The 18288-nt window shown below is 42.1% G+C and overlaps 1 protein-coding gene across 1 annotated transcript in view; it reads right to left on the bottom strand.

Annotated features, from left to right (window-relative positions):
• Positions 1-17625, bottom strand: part of kcnk9 (potassium channel, subfamily K, member 9) — a 90203-nt gene extending 72578 nt beyond the window's left edge. Inside the window, exon 1 of the mRNA XM_063041540.1 lies at positions 17007-17625. Coding sequence (XP_062897610.1) covers positions 17007-17556 — 550 coding nt within the window. The 5' untranslated portion in view covers positions 17557-17625. The remainder of the gene's footprint in view (positions 1-17006) is intronic.
• Positions 17626-18288: the final 663 nt, after the last annotated feature.

Raw genomic sequence — 18288 nt, 5'->3', positions numbered from 1 at the left:
GAAGGTGAGCAGCCAATAATCTTGGTACATATTGGCACCAATGACAAAGGGAGGAGGTCCTGAAGGGAGAATTTAGGGAGCTAGGTAGAAAGCTGAACAGCATTACCACCAAAATGGTAATCTCTGGATTGCTGACTGTGCCACATGCCAGTGAGAGTAAGAACAGGATAATTTGGCAGGATGAATGCTTGGCTGAGGAACTGTGCAGGAGGCAGGGTTTCAGATTTCTGGATCACTGGGATCTCTTCTGGAAAAGGTATAACCTGTACAAAAGCAACAGCATACATCTGAACCCACGGGGGACCGACATCCTTGAGGGCAGGTTGGCTAGAACTGTTGGGGAGGGTGTAAACTAATTTGGCAGGGGGTGCGAAACTGAGTGGCGGGGCTGAATTTGGAGCAATTGGTATACAAGCAGAGACCATGTGAAGCCAGACATAGGAAAGACAGGCAGATATCGGAGCAAAATTGTAGTCATTGGGATGAGCTGCAGTGTAACAGGGTGACAAAATCGCAAAGGGTGACAAATTCAGAAACGAAGGTGTCACATTTGAATGCATGCAGCATATGGAATAAGGTAAATGATCTTGTAGCACAGTTAGAGATTGCCAAATATGATGTTGCGGCTGAAAGAAGATTCCAAGAAGGATACACACTGTATCAAAAGGACAGGCAGGTAGGCAGAGGGGGTGGTGTGACTAATGATCGGTAGACGTAGAATCGTTATGCATAGAATTAAGGAACTGCAAACATAAAAATATCCTGATGGGTGTTACATACAAGCCTCTGAACAGTAGCCAGGATCTAGTCTTCAAATTACAATGAGATATAGAAAATGCATGTCAAAATGGCAATATCACAATAGTCATGGGGGATTTCTATATACAGGTGGATTGGGAAAATCAGGTTGGTGTTGATTTTAGATTGTAGAAAGCCTACAAAGTAGCTTTTTAGAGCAACTTTTGGTTGAGCCCACTAGGGGGATCAGCTATTCTGATTTGGGTGTTGCATAACGAACTGGATTTGATTAGGGAGCTTCAGGGACGGGAACTCTTAGGAGACAGTATTCCTAATATATAAAGGAATTTGAGAGGGAGAAGCTAAATTCAGATGATTCATTATTACAGAGAGGAGCTATCCAAACTCAATTGGAAAGGAACACCAGCAGGGGATGACAGCTGAGCAGCAATGGCTGAAGTTTCTGGGAGCAATTCAGAAGGCGCAGAATAGATACATCCCAAAAAAGAAGAAATATTCTAAAATGAGGATGAGGCATTAAGGGAAGACAAAGTCAACATAAAACCAAAAGAGAGAGCATATAATAGGGCAAAATTAGTGGAAAAGTAGAGGATTGGGAAGCTTTTAAAAACCAACAGAAGGCAATATTAAAAAAAAACCATAAGGAAGGAAAAGATGAAATATGAAGAGGTGCCTTGGAGTGACTCAAGTAGCAGCAGTATGGATACCATTAAGTTAACAAATTTCACATCACGTGCCGGTGATAATAAACCTGATTCTGATTCTGAATCTGAAATAGCCAATAATACGAAAGAGGGTACCAAAAGTTTTTTAAGCCTATAAAGAGTGAAAAAGAGTAGATATCGGACCTGGAAAATGATGCTGGAAAAGTAGTAATGGGGAACAAGGAAATGGCAGACAAACTGAGGAAATATTTTGCATCAGTCTTTACTATGGGTGACACGAGCAGTGCACCAGAGGTTTGAGAGGGTCAGGGGCAGCAGTGAGTGCAGTTGCTATTACTAGAGAGATTGTGCTTGGCAAGTTGAAAGGTCTGCAGTTAGATAAGTCAGCTGGGCCGAATGGACTACATCTCAGGTTTCTGAAAGGGGTAGCTGTAAAGACTGTGGAGGCATTAACAATTAATTTTCAAGAATCACTAGATTCTGCCAAATGTGGCAGAAGAAAACAGCAATTGGATTTGGATTAAAAGGAAAGACAACAACTGGGCTGCAAGATGAAGACAGGAGGGTATGGAACTGAGGGGGGTGTATCTGGGACACCAGGTAGTACCATTGAGCCCTCTGGAGACGTCGTGAGCTTATCAACGAAACATCAAAGAAGGAGGGTGCCCACCTGATGACCCCGATGACGTACCCACCCTCTCTCCTTGTCACCACTCCAAGCCCACTGCCAACATCGAGAGTGCTGACTTACCATAGGGATTGAAACATCAAGTCCTAGTAGCTCTACTCTACTGGCATGGTTCTGAAGGAATGGAAATTTGAAAATGGCACTCCACTCGTCAAGAAGTGAGGGAGACAAAAGAAAGGAAATCAGTGGTTGGGAAGATATAAGAGTTAATTGTTAAGGATGAGGTTTCAGAGTACTTGGAGATACGGGGTAAAATAGGCCAAAGACAGCATGGTTTCTGTGCGGGGAAATTTTGCCTGACAACTCTGTTGGAATGCTCTGAGGAAATAACAAGCAGGATAGACAAAGGAGAATCAGAAGATATTGTTTACTTGGAATTTCAGAAGGCCTTTGACAAGATGCCTCACATGTGGCTGTTTAGCAAGACAAGAGCCCGTGGTATTGCAGGAAGGATCCTAGCATGGATACGGCATTAGCTGATTGTCAGGAGGCAAAGAGTGGGAATAAATGGAGCCTTTTCTACTGACCGTTGGTGATGAATCGTGTTCTGCAGGAGTCAGCACTCGGACTACATTTTTTTACATTGTATGTCAATGATTTGGATGACAAAATTGATGATGTGTGGCCATGTTTGCAGACAATAAGAAGATAGATGGTGAGGGAGGTGATGTTGAAGAAGCAGAGAAACCGCAGAAAGACTTGGACAAATTAGAAGAATGGGCAAAGATGTGACAGATGGAATACAGTGTCAGGCATTGTACAGTCATGCATTTTGCTAGAAGGAATAAAAATGTAAATTATTTTCTAAATGGGAGACAATTCAAAAATCTGAGGTGCAAAAGGACTTGGGAGTCCTCATGTGGGGATCCCTCAAGGTTAATCTGCATGTTGCATCGGTGGTGAGAAAGGCAAATGAAATGTTAGCATTAATTTTGGGAGGACTAGAATATATAAACAAGGAAATAATGTTGAGGCTTAATAAGACACTGCTGAGGCCTCACTTGAAGTATTGTGAGCAGTTTTGGGTCCCCTGTCTAAGAAAGGATGTACTGACACTGGAGAGGATTCAAAGGAGGTTCATGAAAATAATTCTGGGAATGAAAGGCTTGTCATATGAAGAACGTTTGTTGGCTCTGGGCCTCTACTCAATGGAATTCAGAAGAATGAGAGGAGATTTCATTGAAACCTATCAAAAGTCCCAAGGCCTAGATAAAGTGGATATGGAGAGGATGTTTCCTATTGCGAGAGACTCTAGGACTAGAGACATCCTCAGAATAGAAAGATGTCCATTTAGAATGGAGATTAAGAGGAATTTCTTTAGCCAGGGAGTGGTGAATCTATGGAATTCATTGCCACAGGTGGCTATGCAGGCCTGATCATTGGGTGGATTTAAGGCAGAGGTTGATAGATTCTCGATCAGTCAGGGCATGAAAGGTTACGGGGAGAAGGCAGGAGGATGGGGTGAGAGGAAAATGAATCAGCCATGACCAAATAGTGGAGCGGACTGGACGTGCCAAATGACCTAATTCTACTCCTATGTCTTATGATCTTATGGTGTTATGATGTTATTGGTTACGCTCACAGATGAGCTCAATGCCTTTATGCTCGCTTTGACCATCAAAGTATAGAAGCACCTTCATGAATTCCCACAGCCCTTAATAACCCTGTGATTTCAGTCTCTGAGGCCAATGTGAGAGCAGGCTTCAAGAGGGTGAGCCCATGGAAAGCATTGGGACCAGACGGGGTACCTGGACAAGTACCAAGGACCTCTACTGATCAAGTGACTAATATCAAATGCAATCTATAAATTTGCTGATGATAAGACTGTTCTTGGATGAAGACGAAAAGGCGTAAAAGAGTGAGATATATCAGCTAGTTCAGTGGTGTCGCAGCACAAACTTGCACTCAATGTCAATAAGATGAAAGAGTGATTGTGGACTTCAGGAAGGGTAAGACAAAGGTACACGAACCAATGCTCATAGAGGGATCAGAAGTGGAGAGAGTGAGCAGCTTCAGGTTCCTGGATGTCAAGATCTCTGAGGATCTAACCTGGTCCCAACATATCAATGCAGCTATCAAAAGGCAGGACGTCAGCTATATTTCATTAGGAGCTTTAAGAGATTTGGTTTGTCATCTAAATTAGTCGAAAACTTCTACCAATGTACCATGGAGAGCATTCTGACAGGCTGCATCATTGCCTGGTTTGGGGGTGACTGCACAGGCCCGAAAGTAGCTACAGAACATTGTAAAGTTAGTCTGCTCTATCTTCGGTACTAGCCTCCATAGTATCCAAGATATCGTTGAGAATTGGTGCCTCAGTAAGGGAGTGACCATCATTAAGGACACCAATCACCCAGGGCATGTCCTCTTCTCATTGTAGTCATCAGGAAGGGGGCACAGAAGCCTGAAGGCACACACTCAGTGATTCAGGAACATCTTCTTCCCCTCTGCTATACAATTCCTGAATGGACATTGAACCCATGAACATTACCTCACTATTTTTATATATTATTTCTGTTTTGCACTATTTTTAATCTATTTAATATACATACATATATATATATATATATATATATATATATATATAAATACTTACTACAATTGATTTACTAATTTTTTCTTTCTATATTATCATTGTACTGCTGCGACTAAGTTACCAAATTTCATGACTCATCCCAGTGATAATAAACCTGATTCTGATTCGCGTTCTAATCTTTAACTTCTCGTTTCAGCAGTCTGAGGTACCCACTTGCTTCAAGCAGGCTTCAATTATACCAGTGCCTAAAAATAACGTGGTAAATCCGCCTCAGTGTCTATCATCCAGTAGCACTTACATCCACCATGATAAAATGCTTTGAAAGATTAGTGATGAAATATATCAACTCCTGCCAAGAAGCAACTTGGATTTGCTCTAATTTGCCTACCGACACAACAGGTCAACAGCAGATTCCATTTCATTGGCTTTTCACTCAACCATGGAACATATGGACAGTGAAGATGCATACACCAGGATGCCCTTCATTGACTACAGCTTGGCATCCCCTCAAAGCTAGTCAACAAGCTTCAAGACCTTGGCCCCAATACACCTTTGTACAGTTGGATCCTTGATTTCCTCACTTACAGACCCTAGTCAGTTCAGATTGACAACAAAGTTACCTCCACAATCTCCATCAGCACAGGTGCACCACAAGGCAGTGTGCTTAGCCCCCTGCTCTACTCACTTTATACTTATGATTGTGAGGCTAAGTACAGCTCCGATGCCATATTTAACTTTGCTGAAATCACCACTGTCTTGGCCAAATCAAAGGTGGTGATGAAACAGCATTTAGGAGGGAGATTGAAGATCGGGCTGATCTTCCAACAACCCTTACTCAATATCAGCAAGACAAAGAAGTTGATTATTGAATTCCGGAGGAGGAAATTGGAGGTCCATGCGCCAATTCTCAGCGGAACATCAGAGGTGGAGAGGGTCAGCAACTTTAAATTCCTTGGTTGTTAATTTGGAGGACCTGTATTGGGCCAAGTACGTAAGAGCAATTACAAAGAAAGCACACAGCACCTCTGCTTCCTTAGACATTTGTGTAGATTCAGCATGTCATCTAAAACTTTAAGAAGCTTCTTTATGTAGATGCACAGTGGACAGTATACTGACTGGTTGCATCATGATCTGGTATGGAAACACCAATACCCTTGAACGGAGAAGCCTAGAGAAAGTAATGGATACAGCCCAGTCCGTTATGGGTAAAGCCTTCCCCACTGTTGAGCATATCTACAGGGAGCACTGTCCCAAGAAATCAGCATCCATCATCAACGACCCCCACCATCTAGGCCATGCTGTCTACTCACTGCTGCCATCAGGAAGATACAGGAGCCTCAGGGCCCACACCACCAGGTTCAGGTCAGTTATTAGCTCTCAACCATCAGGCCCTTGAACTAGAGGGGATGATTTCACTCAACTTCACTCGCCCCATCACTAATCTGTTCTCACAACCAATGAACTCACTTCCAAGGACTCTTCACCTCATATTCTCAATACTAGTTGCTTATTTGTTACTATTATTATTGTCTATACTACTACTAATATCAATATTTCTTTTTTTATTCCTTTTGTATTTGCACTGTTTGTTGTCTTTTGCACTTTGGTTGTTTGTCTGCCTTGTTATATGTGGTCTTTCATTGATTCTGTACCATTTCTTGTATTTACTGTGAATGCCCACAAGAAAATGAATCTCATGGTTATGTATGGTGACATTAATGAACTTTGATAATAAATTTACTTTGAACTTTAAGTATTGTGTGCCGTTCTGGTCACCTATGTACAGGAAAGATATCAATAAGATTGAAAGAGTGCAGAGAAAATTTACAAGGATGTTGCCCGAATCTGAGGACCTGAGTTATAGGGAAAGCTTGAATAGATTAGGACATTATTCCCTGGATTGTAGGAGAAAGAGAGGAGATTTGATAGAGATATACAAGATTATGAAGGGTATAAATGGGGTAAACTCAAGCATACATTTTTCCACTGCGTTTGGGTGAGACTAGAACTAGAGGTCATGGGTTAAGGGTGAAAGGTGAAATATTTAAGGGGAACATGAGGGGGAACTTCTTCACTCACAGGGTGGTGAGAATATGGAAGGAGCTGCCAGCAGAAGTGGTGAATGTGGGTTCAATTTTAATATTGATGAAACATTTGCGTAGGTACATGAATGGGAGGGGTATCAAGAACTATGACCTGGGTGCAGGTCAATGGGACTAGGCAGCATAATAAATTGGCATTGACTAGATGGGCCAAAGGCCCTGTTTCCATGTTGTAGTGTTCTATGACTATGATTCTAACGCATGCTGCCACTAATTTGTAACAAGTTACTGAATTCCTTAATTATTAAGTTCAGCCACAAGATCGTAGGGAAGACATATCCTAATGTTTCTTCCAGTTTCACAGAAATATAGAACCCTAAGCCATCTCTTAATTTATTTTAAGAGTGTAGAAGAGAACTGCACAAGCATTGGCTATTCAGCCCACTTGTGTAGGTCATAGTATAATTCTCCCTGCAGCTGTATCAGAACAAACATTCAATGTGGTCTTGCTGAACTACACTATGCAGTAACATGCTCGTACAATGAGACAAATATATTACCAGCTATCTCCCTCTTGGAAGAAACCAAAGTGATATATCCTTTTCTCTAACTTCCACAATACGTAGAAAGGTCAGAACATTGTATTGAATATGATAAAAGTATGCTTGATCATCAAACTGAATATATGCTCACCTCACAACTGCCAAGCTAACTACAGATTTATTTTGGAGACACGTGAAACAGCAGATGTTGGAATCTGGAGCCACAAACACTCTGCTGGATGAACTCAGCAACTGGGTCCTGATGCAGGGTGTCAACCTGAAACATCAACAATTCCTTTTCCCCAACAGATACTGCTCATAGATACGGCTCAACATGCTAAGTTTCTCCAGCAGATTGGTTGTTAAAAAAAAATTATTTTCATATTTTTTTGTAGGGATCAAGTTCAACTGTTTAACAATTAAGAAAATTTGCTGGACTGACGTGTCCCTGCACAGCCTTTTATCAATGATTTTCCAGCTGTATGAGATTTCAGTGTATTGTTTTATCAGCGTGTCCTGAGAAATTATTATGATTTTCCAGGATGATGAGTGGATAGGGTCAGCATTTCTCATAAACCTAAAATCAATCACATATCTAAAGCCACTTTAATTCAAAGCAGGAATATTAGAAAATGTTATCAGTAATTTTTAAAGAACACAATTTAGGAAACTCCTGCATTAAGACAATAAAAAAGCCTGAGAAAAGAGATCATCTATATTTCTTCAAATTGCATGCATTTCTGAACATGTCAGAAACAGATCATTTGTTCAAATCCTGAAAATGGGTGATTCAGCTATCAGAATCATTGCCAGTCTCCTAATCTTTGAAAGAACCATCATTGCTTTTCTCAGTGGTGCTTGAATGTAAAACATGAAGGATATAGATAGATAGAATGCTTAGTGATTAAACCTAAGCATTCTCAATGAACTCATTACAATTGAAAGTTGCTGTAACAATTACATTCAATACATTAAAGTTACTGAACTACTATTCAGAAGCTAAGATTATTTACCAAAAGAAATTAGCTTGAACCCCCAAAGAGAATGAATTCAAATACGTATTAAGTAACTTGGAACGAAAAGCCAATTTAAGTGATGCTAGCCATTAAGCAGCCAAAATGTAGTTTAAAAAGAAATCTGGCTTATTGATAAGATTCTCAGAAGGAAATATATTATTCTTCCCTTGTCAGGGTAACCTGTGCCCCAGGCCCACCTAAGTATTTGACTCCTACATGTCGTCTGGAATTACTCAGTAAATAGGACAATTGGTCACCAAAAATAAATCTTGCCAGTTATGTCTACGTTCTTTGATCTAAAAAAAAGGCTTTCCTTATATAGGTGTTTTAAAATGTTTCAGATGAATTCAGCAAAATTCGGCAACTAATCACACAATTAAATACCAAATTGAAGAATAATGGAGATTAGCAGAGGTGAATCTGTCCAAATCATGTTCATGGAGGTCATGGGGGAGTGGGGTAGTGATAAGAGGTGGAAGGGTGTTGTATGCGCATGAAATCCAGTGCAGTTGTGTTTATGACTCAAGAACAGCAGTGTATTGGTGTGTGTAAAATGTGACACAGCTGTGTGTGTTTATGCATGTATTTGCAGTTCCCAATTTGTAAAAGTAAATAAATTAAGTCTAAGCTTTCCAAGTGAACATTTAGCCGTATTCTGCTTTGAACTGTGAGGTAGGGTAAGTAAGATCTGCGGCGCAAAGGGTGTTTTCCCTCGTTAATATTTAAACTGAAATGAACCGCTGAGGGTAATCACGGGAAGGGCAGAAGGTTTTTCAGACCTCGAGGACAGAAAACTTCCGAGCTTAAACGGAGATCTGAGCGATTGGGGATGCTTTGCGGATACGGCTTCCTCTGGGGCTGGTGATGAGAGATTTCCACCTTTGTGATCATACAAAGCCTTTATTATCTACACGGTAGGAACATTGTTCCGTGAAGTCAGACAGAACAGCGGGCAGAGGTGGATGCAAGAAGCTAGGGTTTGGGGAATGTTGCTCGGAAGCAAATTAAGTAAATTAAATCTGAATTTGAAGCAAACTGCTGCTAAATTGTACCTATGTCATTCCGTCGCTTTTTTTCTTACTCCCTAATTTTGCTCTTAGAATTGCGATTACATGCTTGAGTACACTTTCAAAGAAGGTTAGATTATTATTTCTCCCTTGAAATATAAACCAAAAAAAACCAATGTGAGCAGGAAAGCAAGCCTTGAGTGGCAAAGTCACGGGGCTGGAATTACCAAATTAATGTCAAGTGAGGGAGAGGAAGTCAGGCTGTCGGGAGGAGGAGAGAGGGCGAGTGGTTTCTGAGAAGTATATAAATTTCAGAAAATGGTTTTAACTGAAAGTGAAGGGCAGAAGTGAACGCGAAAGATTTGCGGATAGACAGAGAAAAACAAAGGGTTACAAGATGCTGTAAAAAGACGAAAAAAACGCAAAAGCTGGAATCAGAAGCCAAGAAAAAGACATAAAATACTGGAAATACTATCATCTGCCACTTGTATTCCTCCCCTTCCCCTACCACCTATTCTGACTTCTCCACCCCTTCCTTTCGGGTTCTGATGAAGGGTCTCGGCCCGAAACGTCGACTCTCTATTCCCTTCTATTGATGCTGCCGGACTTAACGAGTTCCTGCAGCATTGCGCTTGCGGCTCTGTGCGACCGGCGGCATGTTCCAGCATCTAATTTGCTTGTTGCAAGCTTTTTTCCCCATATAGGCTGAGGGGAAATCATTTGTCGAGTGATGCTCAAGGAATAGACAGAACAGGAGTCATAAGGGTCAAACCAGCTCACCGCTCTCCACCACAAGAAAATATAGATCTGATAAAAGGTCTAGTGGGTTGTCTGAGCAAAGCAATTGTTCGGCTTTAATGAGCAAGCCGAGTTATCCGATTTGGCTGTTAAACGTCGGAATAGGAATCGACTGAAAGCATATTTCACACCCCTATACCTGGGTTTTTTAGTCAACCTACGTAGGAGTCTAGTTGTCTTTTAAAATACAGTATTAACTGCAACTATATTTGGATATTTCAGTAAATCTTTCAGTAAATTCTGTAAGTTATCTGTACAAAGACAATAGGGGGTTTACAAATTTGGAAATAAACCAAGGCCCCTGTTCAATTTTTAAATCAACCTGTTTGGCTCGGAAGATGTAGAAAGGTGCGGGACCGGGACGGGACAAGAATTTGTTTTGTTAAGGTATATTGACATAAACGGCATTAAGGAGTGATTGGTAGTTTTCCAGGATCTGGTAGAGCCAAGTGCAGCAGACAAGCTGGTTAAAGACCAGAATTTCAAACGTTAAAGGCTGGCGTAAGAGCGATCTAGTCTGTCTCTTCCACATACCAAAATGGACAAGAATCTTGTTTTCATGGTGGATTGGCCACTTTTTCCTGTATTCAGCGAGATTCACATTCCCATCATTTGCAAGTTCCGACTTTTTCACCACCATGGAGAATTTCAGTAAACTGTTGTTTACTAACACCCACAAACATCTAAGCCCACCACCTTGTAAGATATGCATTGCAAAGTTAGTATGAAATCATTCCATAATTTCCAAATTAATCAGAATAACCTTCAGAATAAGAGCTCTAACTACTTCACACTAACCTTGAAATATAGTCTAACAACGACGTGGTCTTTGTTATGAAAGTATAGTCAGGAAGCATAATGTTCACCATAACCCCTAATTGTTTTGTACATCCTTGTTACATCAGTTCCCTTTTGAGTGGATACTTATCTCCTTCAATAAGAAAACTGCCAACAGATGTAGCATCAAATGTTTATACTGGAAATCATATTGTTACTTGCTAATTATACCCATATTTTTCATTAGTTGTAACTGGAATATTGAACAGGAAAACAACATAAAAAGGACAGACTAGCTGAAAATACCAGTTCATATCAAAATTCACATTTCCTTACCCTTTCACTTCCCAGAGTGATTCTTCTACAAAACATATTCAGCTTAATTATCGTGGGCATATATGCCTAGACTATACGTGCCATGAGAAATAGCTTTCTGCAGCATCAGTTGCACTCTGTTTTGCAAGCATCTAAGAAGGTACTGGAGTAAAAGCAGAGGTAGTCAGCAGAACAGGAAGCAGCTGAGTCATAGAAAGATAGAGCACAGAAACAGTCCTGGTAGCCCATCTAGTCTAACTGAGCATTCACGACTAATCCCTCATTAATCCCATTAGTTTCACCATGTTCTCATCAACTCACCCAGATTCTGCCACTCACCCACAAGTTGAGTAAGATGATCTCCTAAGTAGTTGTCTACTGGTGGGTCCTCAGGTAGCTGTAAAGGCTGATTTGGGATTCAGATATTCTGGTGCAGTGTGGCCATGAGTAAGTGGTGGCTGTCTTTAGTGGTTGGGTCTTTTGGTTGTCCATTCTCTCCTTTTGCAGCTGCTGCTTGTTCTCCGCGGCACAGCACAGGCTGCTGCTACCATGCAGCACAGCTCCCTTTTGAACAGATTTCTTTCAGGTGCATCGAATGAGTGGAATGTCTTCCCAGATTTTTGATGTAATGTTCAATTTTTTCAGGCAGATTTTGATGTTACCTTTCAAACATTTCATTTGCCTACCAGAGGCTTGCTGACCTTCCTTCAACAGGGAGTGAAAGATCTGTCTGGGGAGATGCAAGTTAGGTATCCAGGTGAAATGACCTATCCATCAGAGTTGGAGTTCCTCTATCATGGTGGAAATGTTGTTCACATTTGCCTCTTCCATTATGCTGGTGTTAATTCATCCATCCTTCCAGATGATCCTCAAACTCTTTCATAAAGTTCTTCGGTGGTATAGTTCTAGGACTTTCAGGTGTCTCCTGTAGAAGGTTCAAGATTCAGCTCCATAGAATAATGTAGGAAGGACTACTGCTCTATAGATGAAAACTTTTGTTTGGACCTGCAGGTCACAGTCTTCAAAGACTCTTTCCCCTAATTTTGCATAGTCTCCACTAGCACTACTCAGTAGTTAGATAATCCGAGTCCATGCTTGTTTTTGAGGACAGAATGCTGCCAAGGTAGGGACAGTGGTCTACATTTTCAAGGGTGATATCATAAATTTTTATGGAGGGATGGATAGTAGGTTGGGCAGTAGTTGATATAGGATATATATTTTTATATATTCAGATCAAGACCCAGGGTTCTATATACCTTGGCAAAGGAATTCATGATACATCAGGGGTCTTCGTCAGAGCATGCTGTGTATGCAAGTATATCCACATACTGAATCTCTATGATAGTGGTTGTGCTGTTCCTGCTCTTGGCCATGAACTTGTTGAGGTTGAAGAGCCTGTTGTCCATTCTGTACACTTACCCACCAGTCACCTACATACTAGGGACAATTTATAGTGGCCAATTTTCCAAAACAGAAAGTGCTGGAAATACACAACAGGAAAGGCTGCATGTGGAAAGAAAAACAGAATTAACTGAGAAATAAAATCTTAGAAAAAAATGCATTGAACTTGCAGAGAATATGGAGATCAAATTAAATATCTGTGATGAGATGGAGACCAGGAAAGACAGAATGATTGAGTTCTCTGTTGAAGAGCTGACCAAAAGGTTTGACAAGAGCAGGGTTATAGATGTTGCCTACATAGATTTTATCAAGGATTTTGACAAGATCCTTCATGATAAGCTTTTCTGGAAGGTTAGTTCACATGTATCAACAGTGAGCTAGCCCATTGGATTAAAAAGTGGATTGAAGGTGACAGACAGTGTGCAGTATTGGAAACACAAGAGATTCTGCAGATGCTGGAAATCCAGAGCAACGCACACAAAATGCTAGAGGAACTCAACAGGTCAGGCAGCATCTATGGAAAGTCGACAGTCGACATTTCAGGCTGAGACCCTTCATCAGCATATATAGTTTATTAATTTCCATAGATGCTGCCTGACCTGCTGAGTTTCCAGCATTTTGTGTGCAGTATTGAAGGGCTGCTTTTCAAATTTGAAGCCTATGTCCAGTGGTGTGCCTCAGCGAATGATTCGCTGTTGTCATATATATTAAAACTTGGACAGGCGTGTAGGCAGGATAATTTTTGCTGGCATGGTGGGGTGGGCTAAAGAAGGTTGTCCACAAAAGAACATTGGGGTCTAGATCAACTTGGGTAGTGAGCCATGAAGGGTATGGAAACAAGTCTGAAGCTATGCATTTTGAGAAGTTAAACCAAGGCAGGACATACGAAGTGAATGGCAAGACTCCGGAGAGTGATATAAAACAGAGAATAAGAGACAGAGGTATTATATATATAGTTCACTGAAAGCCCAGTACAGGTGGATAAAATGGTGCTTGGCACACTTGCAGGAGATTGAATACGAGAATGGGGATATCAATCATTGATGGTACCACCAGACACAAAATACAGCAGATGCTGGGAACTGAAATCCAATAGAAAATGTGGCCTGCTCATCGGCCACCTCTGGAGAGGTGGCTAATGCTACAACTGATAATCTTTCATCAGGAGTTGCCGATGCTGATATAATCGGGAAAGTCTGTTTATCTGAATTTACTAAATCCTGTGTGTCCTGAGGAAGATATGCGCGTCAAGAGAAGACATTTTCTTCCTCCAGACTGAAGGAAGAAAACTAAAGTGACAGGTTCAGGAGATTGCATTTACTGTAAATGAGGTACATTAAATTGGAGAAAACACGATTATATTCCTACAAAATGCAGCTGCCCCATTTTTTTTATCAATACCCGTTTCCTCTATAAATTATATTCGACATTTACTTCGAGGCACAATAGTTTGCCAATGTTGGAATACGGAACCAAAAAAAACAAACTGCTGAAGATACTCAGTGGGACAGACAGTCTCTACGGAAGCGAACGAATTGTCGATGTTTCTGGTCGAGTCGCTGCATCAGGACTGAGAATGTGCGGGGTGGGGGGGGGCGGACGCCGACTATAAAGAAGTGAATGGCAAGACTGAGGCAGGAGCTAGCAAGGGATAGGTGGATCTAGATGAGGAAGGTTTGATGGGCAAGTAGACGTGTGTAATCTCCATCTACTTAACATGTGCAATACTACAACAAATGTGTTTTTTCGGACGCATCGTTTACTCGTCTTACAAGAAATATAATTACGTTATTTCTATCCTGGCCATGTAGCTTTCAATGCTAATATAATCTGTAAAGCATAAACTGTATTGAATTAGTTGTGGATCTAACATTATAGATGAATAACAAATCCCCTTCTTGCAAGTTTTTTTTTAAAGAAAGCCGGTCACTTATAACAAATTTGAAATTTCCTTAGTTTTAGTTAAGTTCTAATTTAAATCATCGCCTTTAAATTAAAAAGAGCAGATGGGAGGGGGCAGTGGGGAATGGGGTGGGGGAGGGTTGGTAGGGATGTGATAGTCTAAACGTTCCTATAGGGGGCGCTCCAGTTCCCTACCATTAACCTTCATACCAAAAGATTTCCAGTAATTCTTCTCAGAACCGTCTGCGTTAACATCCCTAAAGCATCACAGTCTGGGTGGTTTCACTTTTTAATGCCCCAGTGTCTTTGTCTTAAGATGGGACTTTTAAAACGCAGTAGTTTCTAACTTGTAAAACTGACTCATTTTAACATGGTCAGACTTGGAGTATTCGTGGTGCCACGGCAGTATTGATAAAATGCGTAGAACAATTTCAAAGGATATCGTATGCATTGTATTTTTCTGCTATGCAAACAGGGGAAACTATAGAATAGACAGACGCGCATCTGCCCCTGACTCTGGATGTGTTTCCCGGCACTTTTGATTGGGACATACAAGAAGGATGCAAGAAGCCTCTTGTCTCATAATCTCCATTTAAATGTACGTGGGTGTCCCGCGGCGAGTTCTGACACTGTTGTGATTCTAACTTAAATGCATTTCTGATTCTGCACTTGTTGTCGGTAATTAAATAAGCAGCGTTGGTGGAAACATTTAAAGCGATTAATCAGGAAAAGTGCATTGGATCGAGTGACGGGAAGGCGGGTGGAAATGTCAACTCCGACAGTTAGAAATGAGCAAAGCAGGGCTGTCAGAGTATACAAACTACAGCGGGCGTTGTTTTAAACAGATTACAGCAGGGACTTTGTCACCTGGAAATCACATCGTGGAAACTGTGATTTCACCTTTAAATACTCCCTAAGAAAATCGTAGAAGTGATAAATATTTAAAACAACAACTTGTAGCTGACTGGTGCTTTTGGCACTCAAAACATCTCAGCGCCTTCAGTGCTCTTGTCTGAAAGATATGTTAAACAAAAGACGGAGGTATTCAAGGTGGCCAGTGACCGCGTTAGTAGTGACTGGTGTTGGCACGTGGTCAAGTTAACCCCAACCTCAGGCGAGGAGGGAGAACTCACGATTAGATATTACAATCTACAGCCAGAAGTTAGCATCCCCTTCGTGTTCAGCATGACAACATGGATGACATCCCTCTACAAACCACCCCTCCCCTCCCACTCTTGCGCGTTTCAGTAAAATTGCACCATTGTTGTTGGTTCTCTCCATTTCAAAGGGGAATAGGTTGTTGGTGAACCTCGGCGGCTGGGTGTCACTGACTGCAGTGCCTTGTTTCAAAACACAGGTCTACTGCTTTTGGTGCAGTGGGCGACTGGTTTCCCCGTCACAGGACAGCTTATTGCTAAACATCGCTTATTAACAGCGAGGTTCTTTTAATATCCCAAAACATCTGATTAATGTAAAACAAACATTCAGTGTTTAATATGGCATACTTATCAACCGCTGATGGAAGTTTAAGTCTCAGTGGTGTGCGACAAACTGCTACATTTGAATCAGTTGAAAACTATGTTGCGCACCTCCCTGAATATCCTCCCCTGTGTATGTTTACTCCCCCCCCACCCCCTTTACACAGCACGTCATCTTTTGCGTTTGCTGCACTGCACTCACGCGGGAAGCGGTTTTATTTTATTGCATCGGTTTTGCTCACATTGCGGGGTTTCGAAGGTATTTCTATTCCACTCATTTCAGACATTTTGAGACAACGCATCCCAAAGTGAGGGGTTGGGGGACAGACTTAAAAGACGACCCCTTGCCTCTACATGACCCTCGTTCTGTGTCTTCTGTCCCCTTGCACATCACAGACACTTAGGGGATCTCTTTTATTTACATCCTCCAACGCTCCTGTTGCTTTCAATGTTACACGCAACAGGGTATAAAAGTTCAGCGATAGACTGAACACACTCGTCTGCAGTTGCGTTTTGAACAGATTCCTTAGGCATTTCACGGAACACTCATTTAGTATCACAGAAGTGTGATCCAAGTGTGCTTAGCATTTTAATGATACAAATTTGACATTAACTCGTTTCAAGGCGTCCAAGTACAGAAACCGAAAGTCTGAGCGCCTCGCTGGATAAATGGAGTGAGTAGTCTGAATTGGCGTCTTCCTGTGAGACAGTTTTCACGGCAGCAAGGTACTAACAGAAAAACGAACGTGAGTGAAAGGTTCTCTTTCTTATTTAACTGCGATTCACATCAGGGAGGTGGTTAATAAATTGGGTTGGAGTTTAGATTTGGATTGAGACTGAGTTTGTAAACTTCCACTAGTCAGTCAGACTTTTATAATTCTCTACATTTTTCCCTGCTACCAAGCGGATTTAAACAAGACCCCTCTTGTTACCCAGGAAGGGGTTAACCCAACTCATCAACTACGGTTTGAAGGCTCCGTTTCTCCGTTTGTCGCTGTCCTTCAGCACCAAGTCACCACAGAAATAGCCCATCTATGTGTGCGTGTGTGTTTAAAGTGGAGCCAATGAGCACTTCCTTACCTATAGTTGTGATCACTGTAATAGCAAAATAAAAGGATCCAGCGAATTTCCACTGAACCCCAGCTCTATGGGGCTCCGCTTGCATGATGATCACCTCCAGCTGCTTGTAGTCTTCATCGCTGATGTTATACTTGCCCTTGAGCCCGATCTGCTGCTCCTTCAGCTTGCCGCCCTGCTCCATTTCGAACTCGGACTCGAGGGCATCGAAGACAGCAGCTCCCACCAGCAGGTAAGTGAACGTGCAGATGATCAAGGATAGAGTTCGCACGTTCTGCCGCTTCATGGCCTCCAAAAAACGGCGTGTGAGCGGCTCATGTCCGCTCTCCCTTCTATTCTCCAAACGCCTGAGGTCCACCGAGAAAGCCCGGGTACAGCAGCCAGGATCCCGGCAGCGGCTGTTCAAGTTATCCGACACGTACTGGTCCTCTTCAATGGTTTTCTCGGAGGCGGACAGACAGAGCAAGCTGCTCGATCGCCGGGACCAGGATCCCTGCAACCTAACTCTGCGCAAGACCTGACCAAACCAAGTCGTCCCAGTGCGCAGGGCCATCAAAACAGCACGTTCTGGGTGGGGGGAATGCTGTTCGCTGAGCGATCTGTTCTCAAAGGATACGGTCGGGGATCCGAGGCGCTGTGGTCTGCGTCAAAACCGGCTGGTGACAGTGAAGAGACGCTTACAGGGCGTGGGATGGAGCTAGTGGGCTTGGCGGATTGCTGATGAATCTGACAGGGGTACCCACCACGTTGGATTAGATCTGATTGCTGGAGTGCGTTACCTCCCTCCCTCCGAGTCTCCTTCCTCTCTAACCACACCTAGTGGGATCTCAGCCATCGCCACCTTATCTAGTTATCAATTTTAAACGCAGGTATTTTCAGGGGTTTTTTTGTTAAGAAGGTTGATTTAAGACGACTGTCTGATGTCATCTCCTTATTTGTACCCTGATGCACGAAAGGCGGGAATGAAACAACCTGCCAGTGAGAAGATTAAAGCGTATGAGGACTGAAGAAAGAGGTGGGGGTAAGGCCACCACCTACGGAGGCTTACTTAAATACATGTCATATCTTGTTGTGACAAACTTCCATAACCTCTCCGACCCACTTGCAGTCTGTTCGGCACACCCTCCTCTCCACCACACTTCCCGATTTCACACAGACTCCGGCAGAGCCAGCCCGGTTTCGCTTTCCTTCAGGCAAAATTAACCTGGCAACGTCTTAATTCTTGTCCTGGATAGGAATGTTTTGTTCTTTACGTTTCGCTTTCACTAATCTGCGCTTCTTTTTG

Source organism: Mobula hypostoma, chromosome 1 (assembly GCF_963921235.1).
Source record: "Mobula hypostoma chromosome 1, sMobHyp1.1, whole genome shotgun sequence".
Lineage (NCBI taxonomy): Eukaryota > Metazoa > Chordata > Chondrichthyes > Myliobatiformes > Myliobatidae > Mobula > Mobula hypostoma.
Note: the sequence above shows the minus strand (reverse complement) of the source record. Positions and strands in the feature narration are given on the sequence as shown.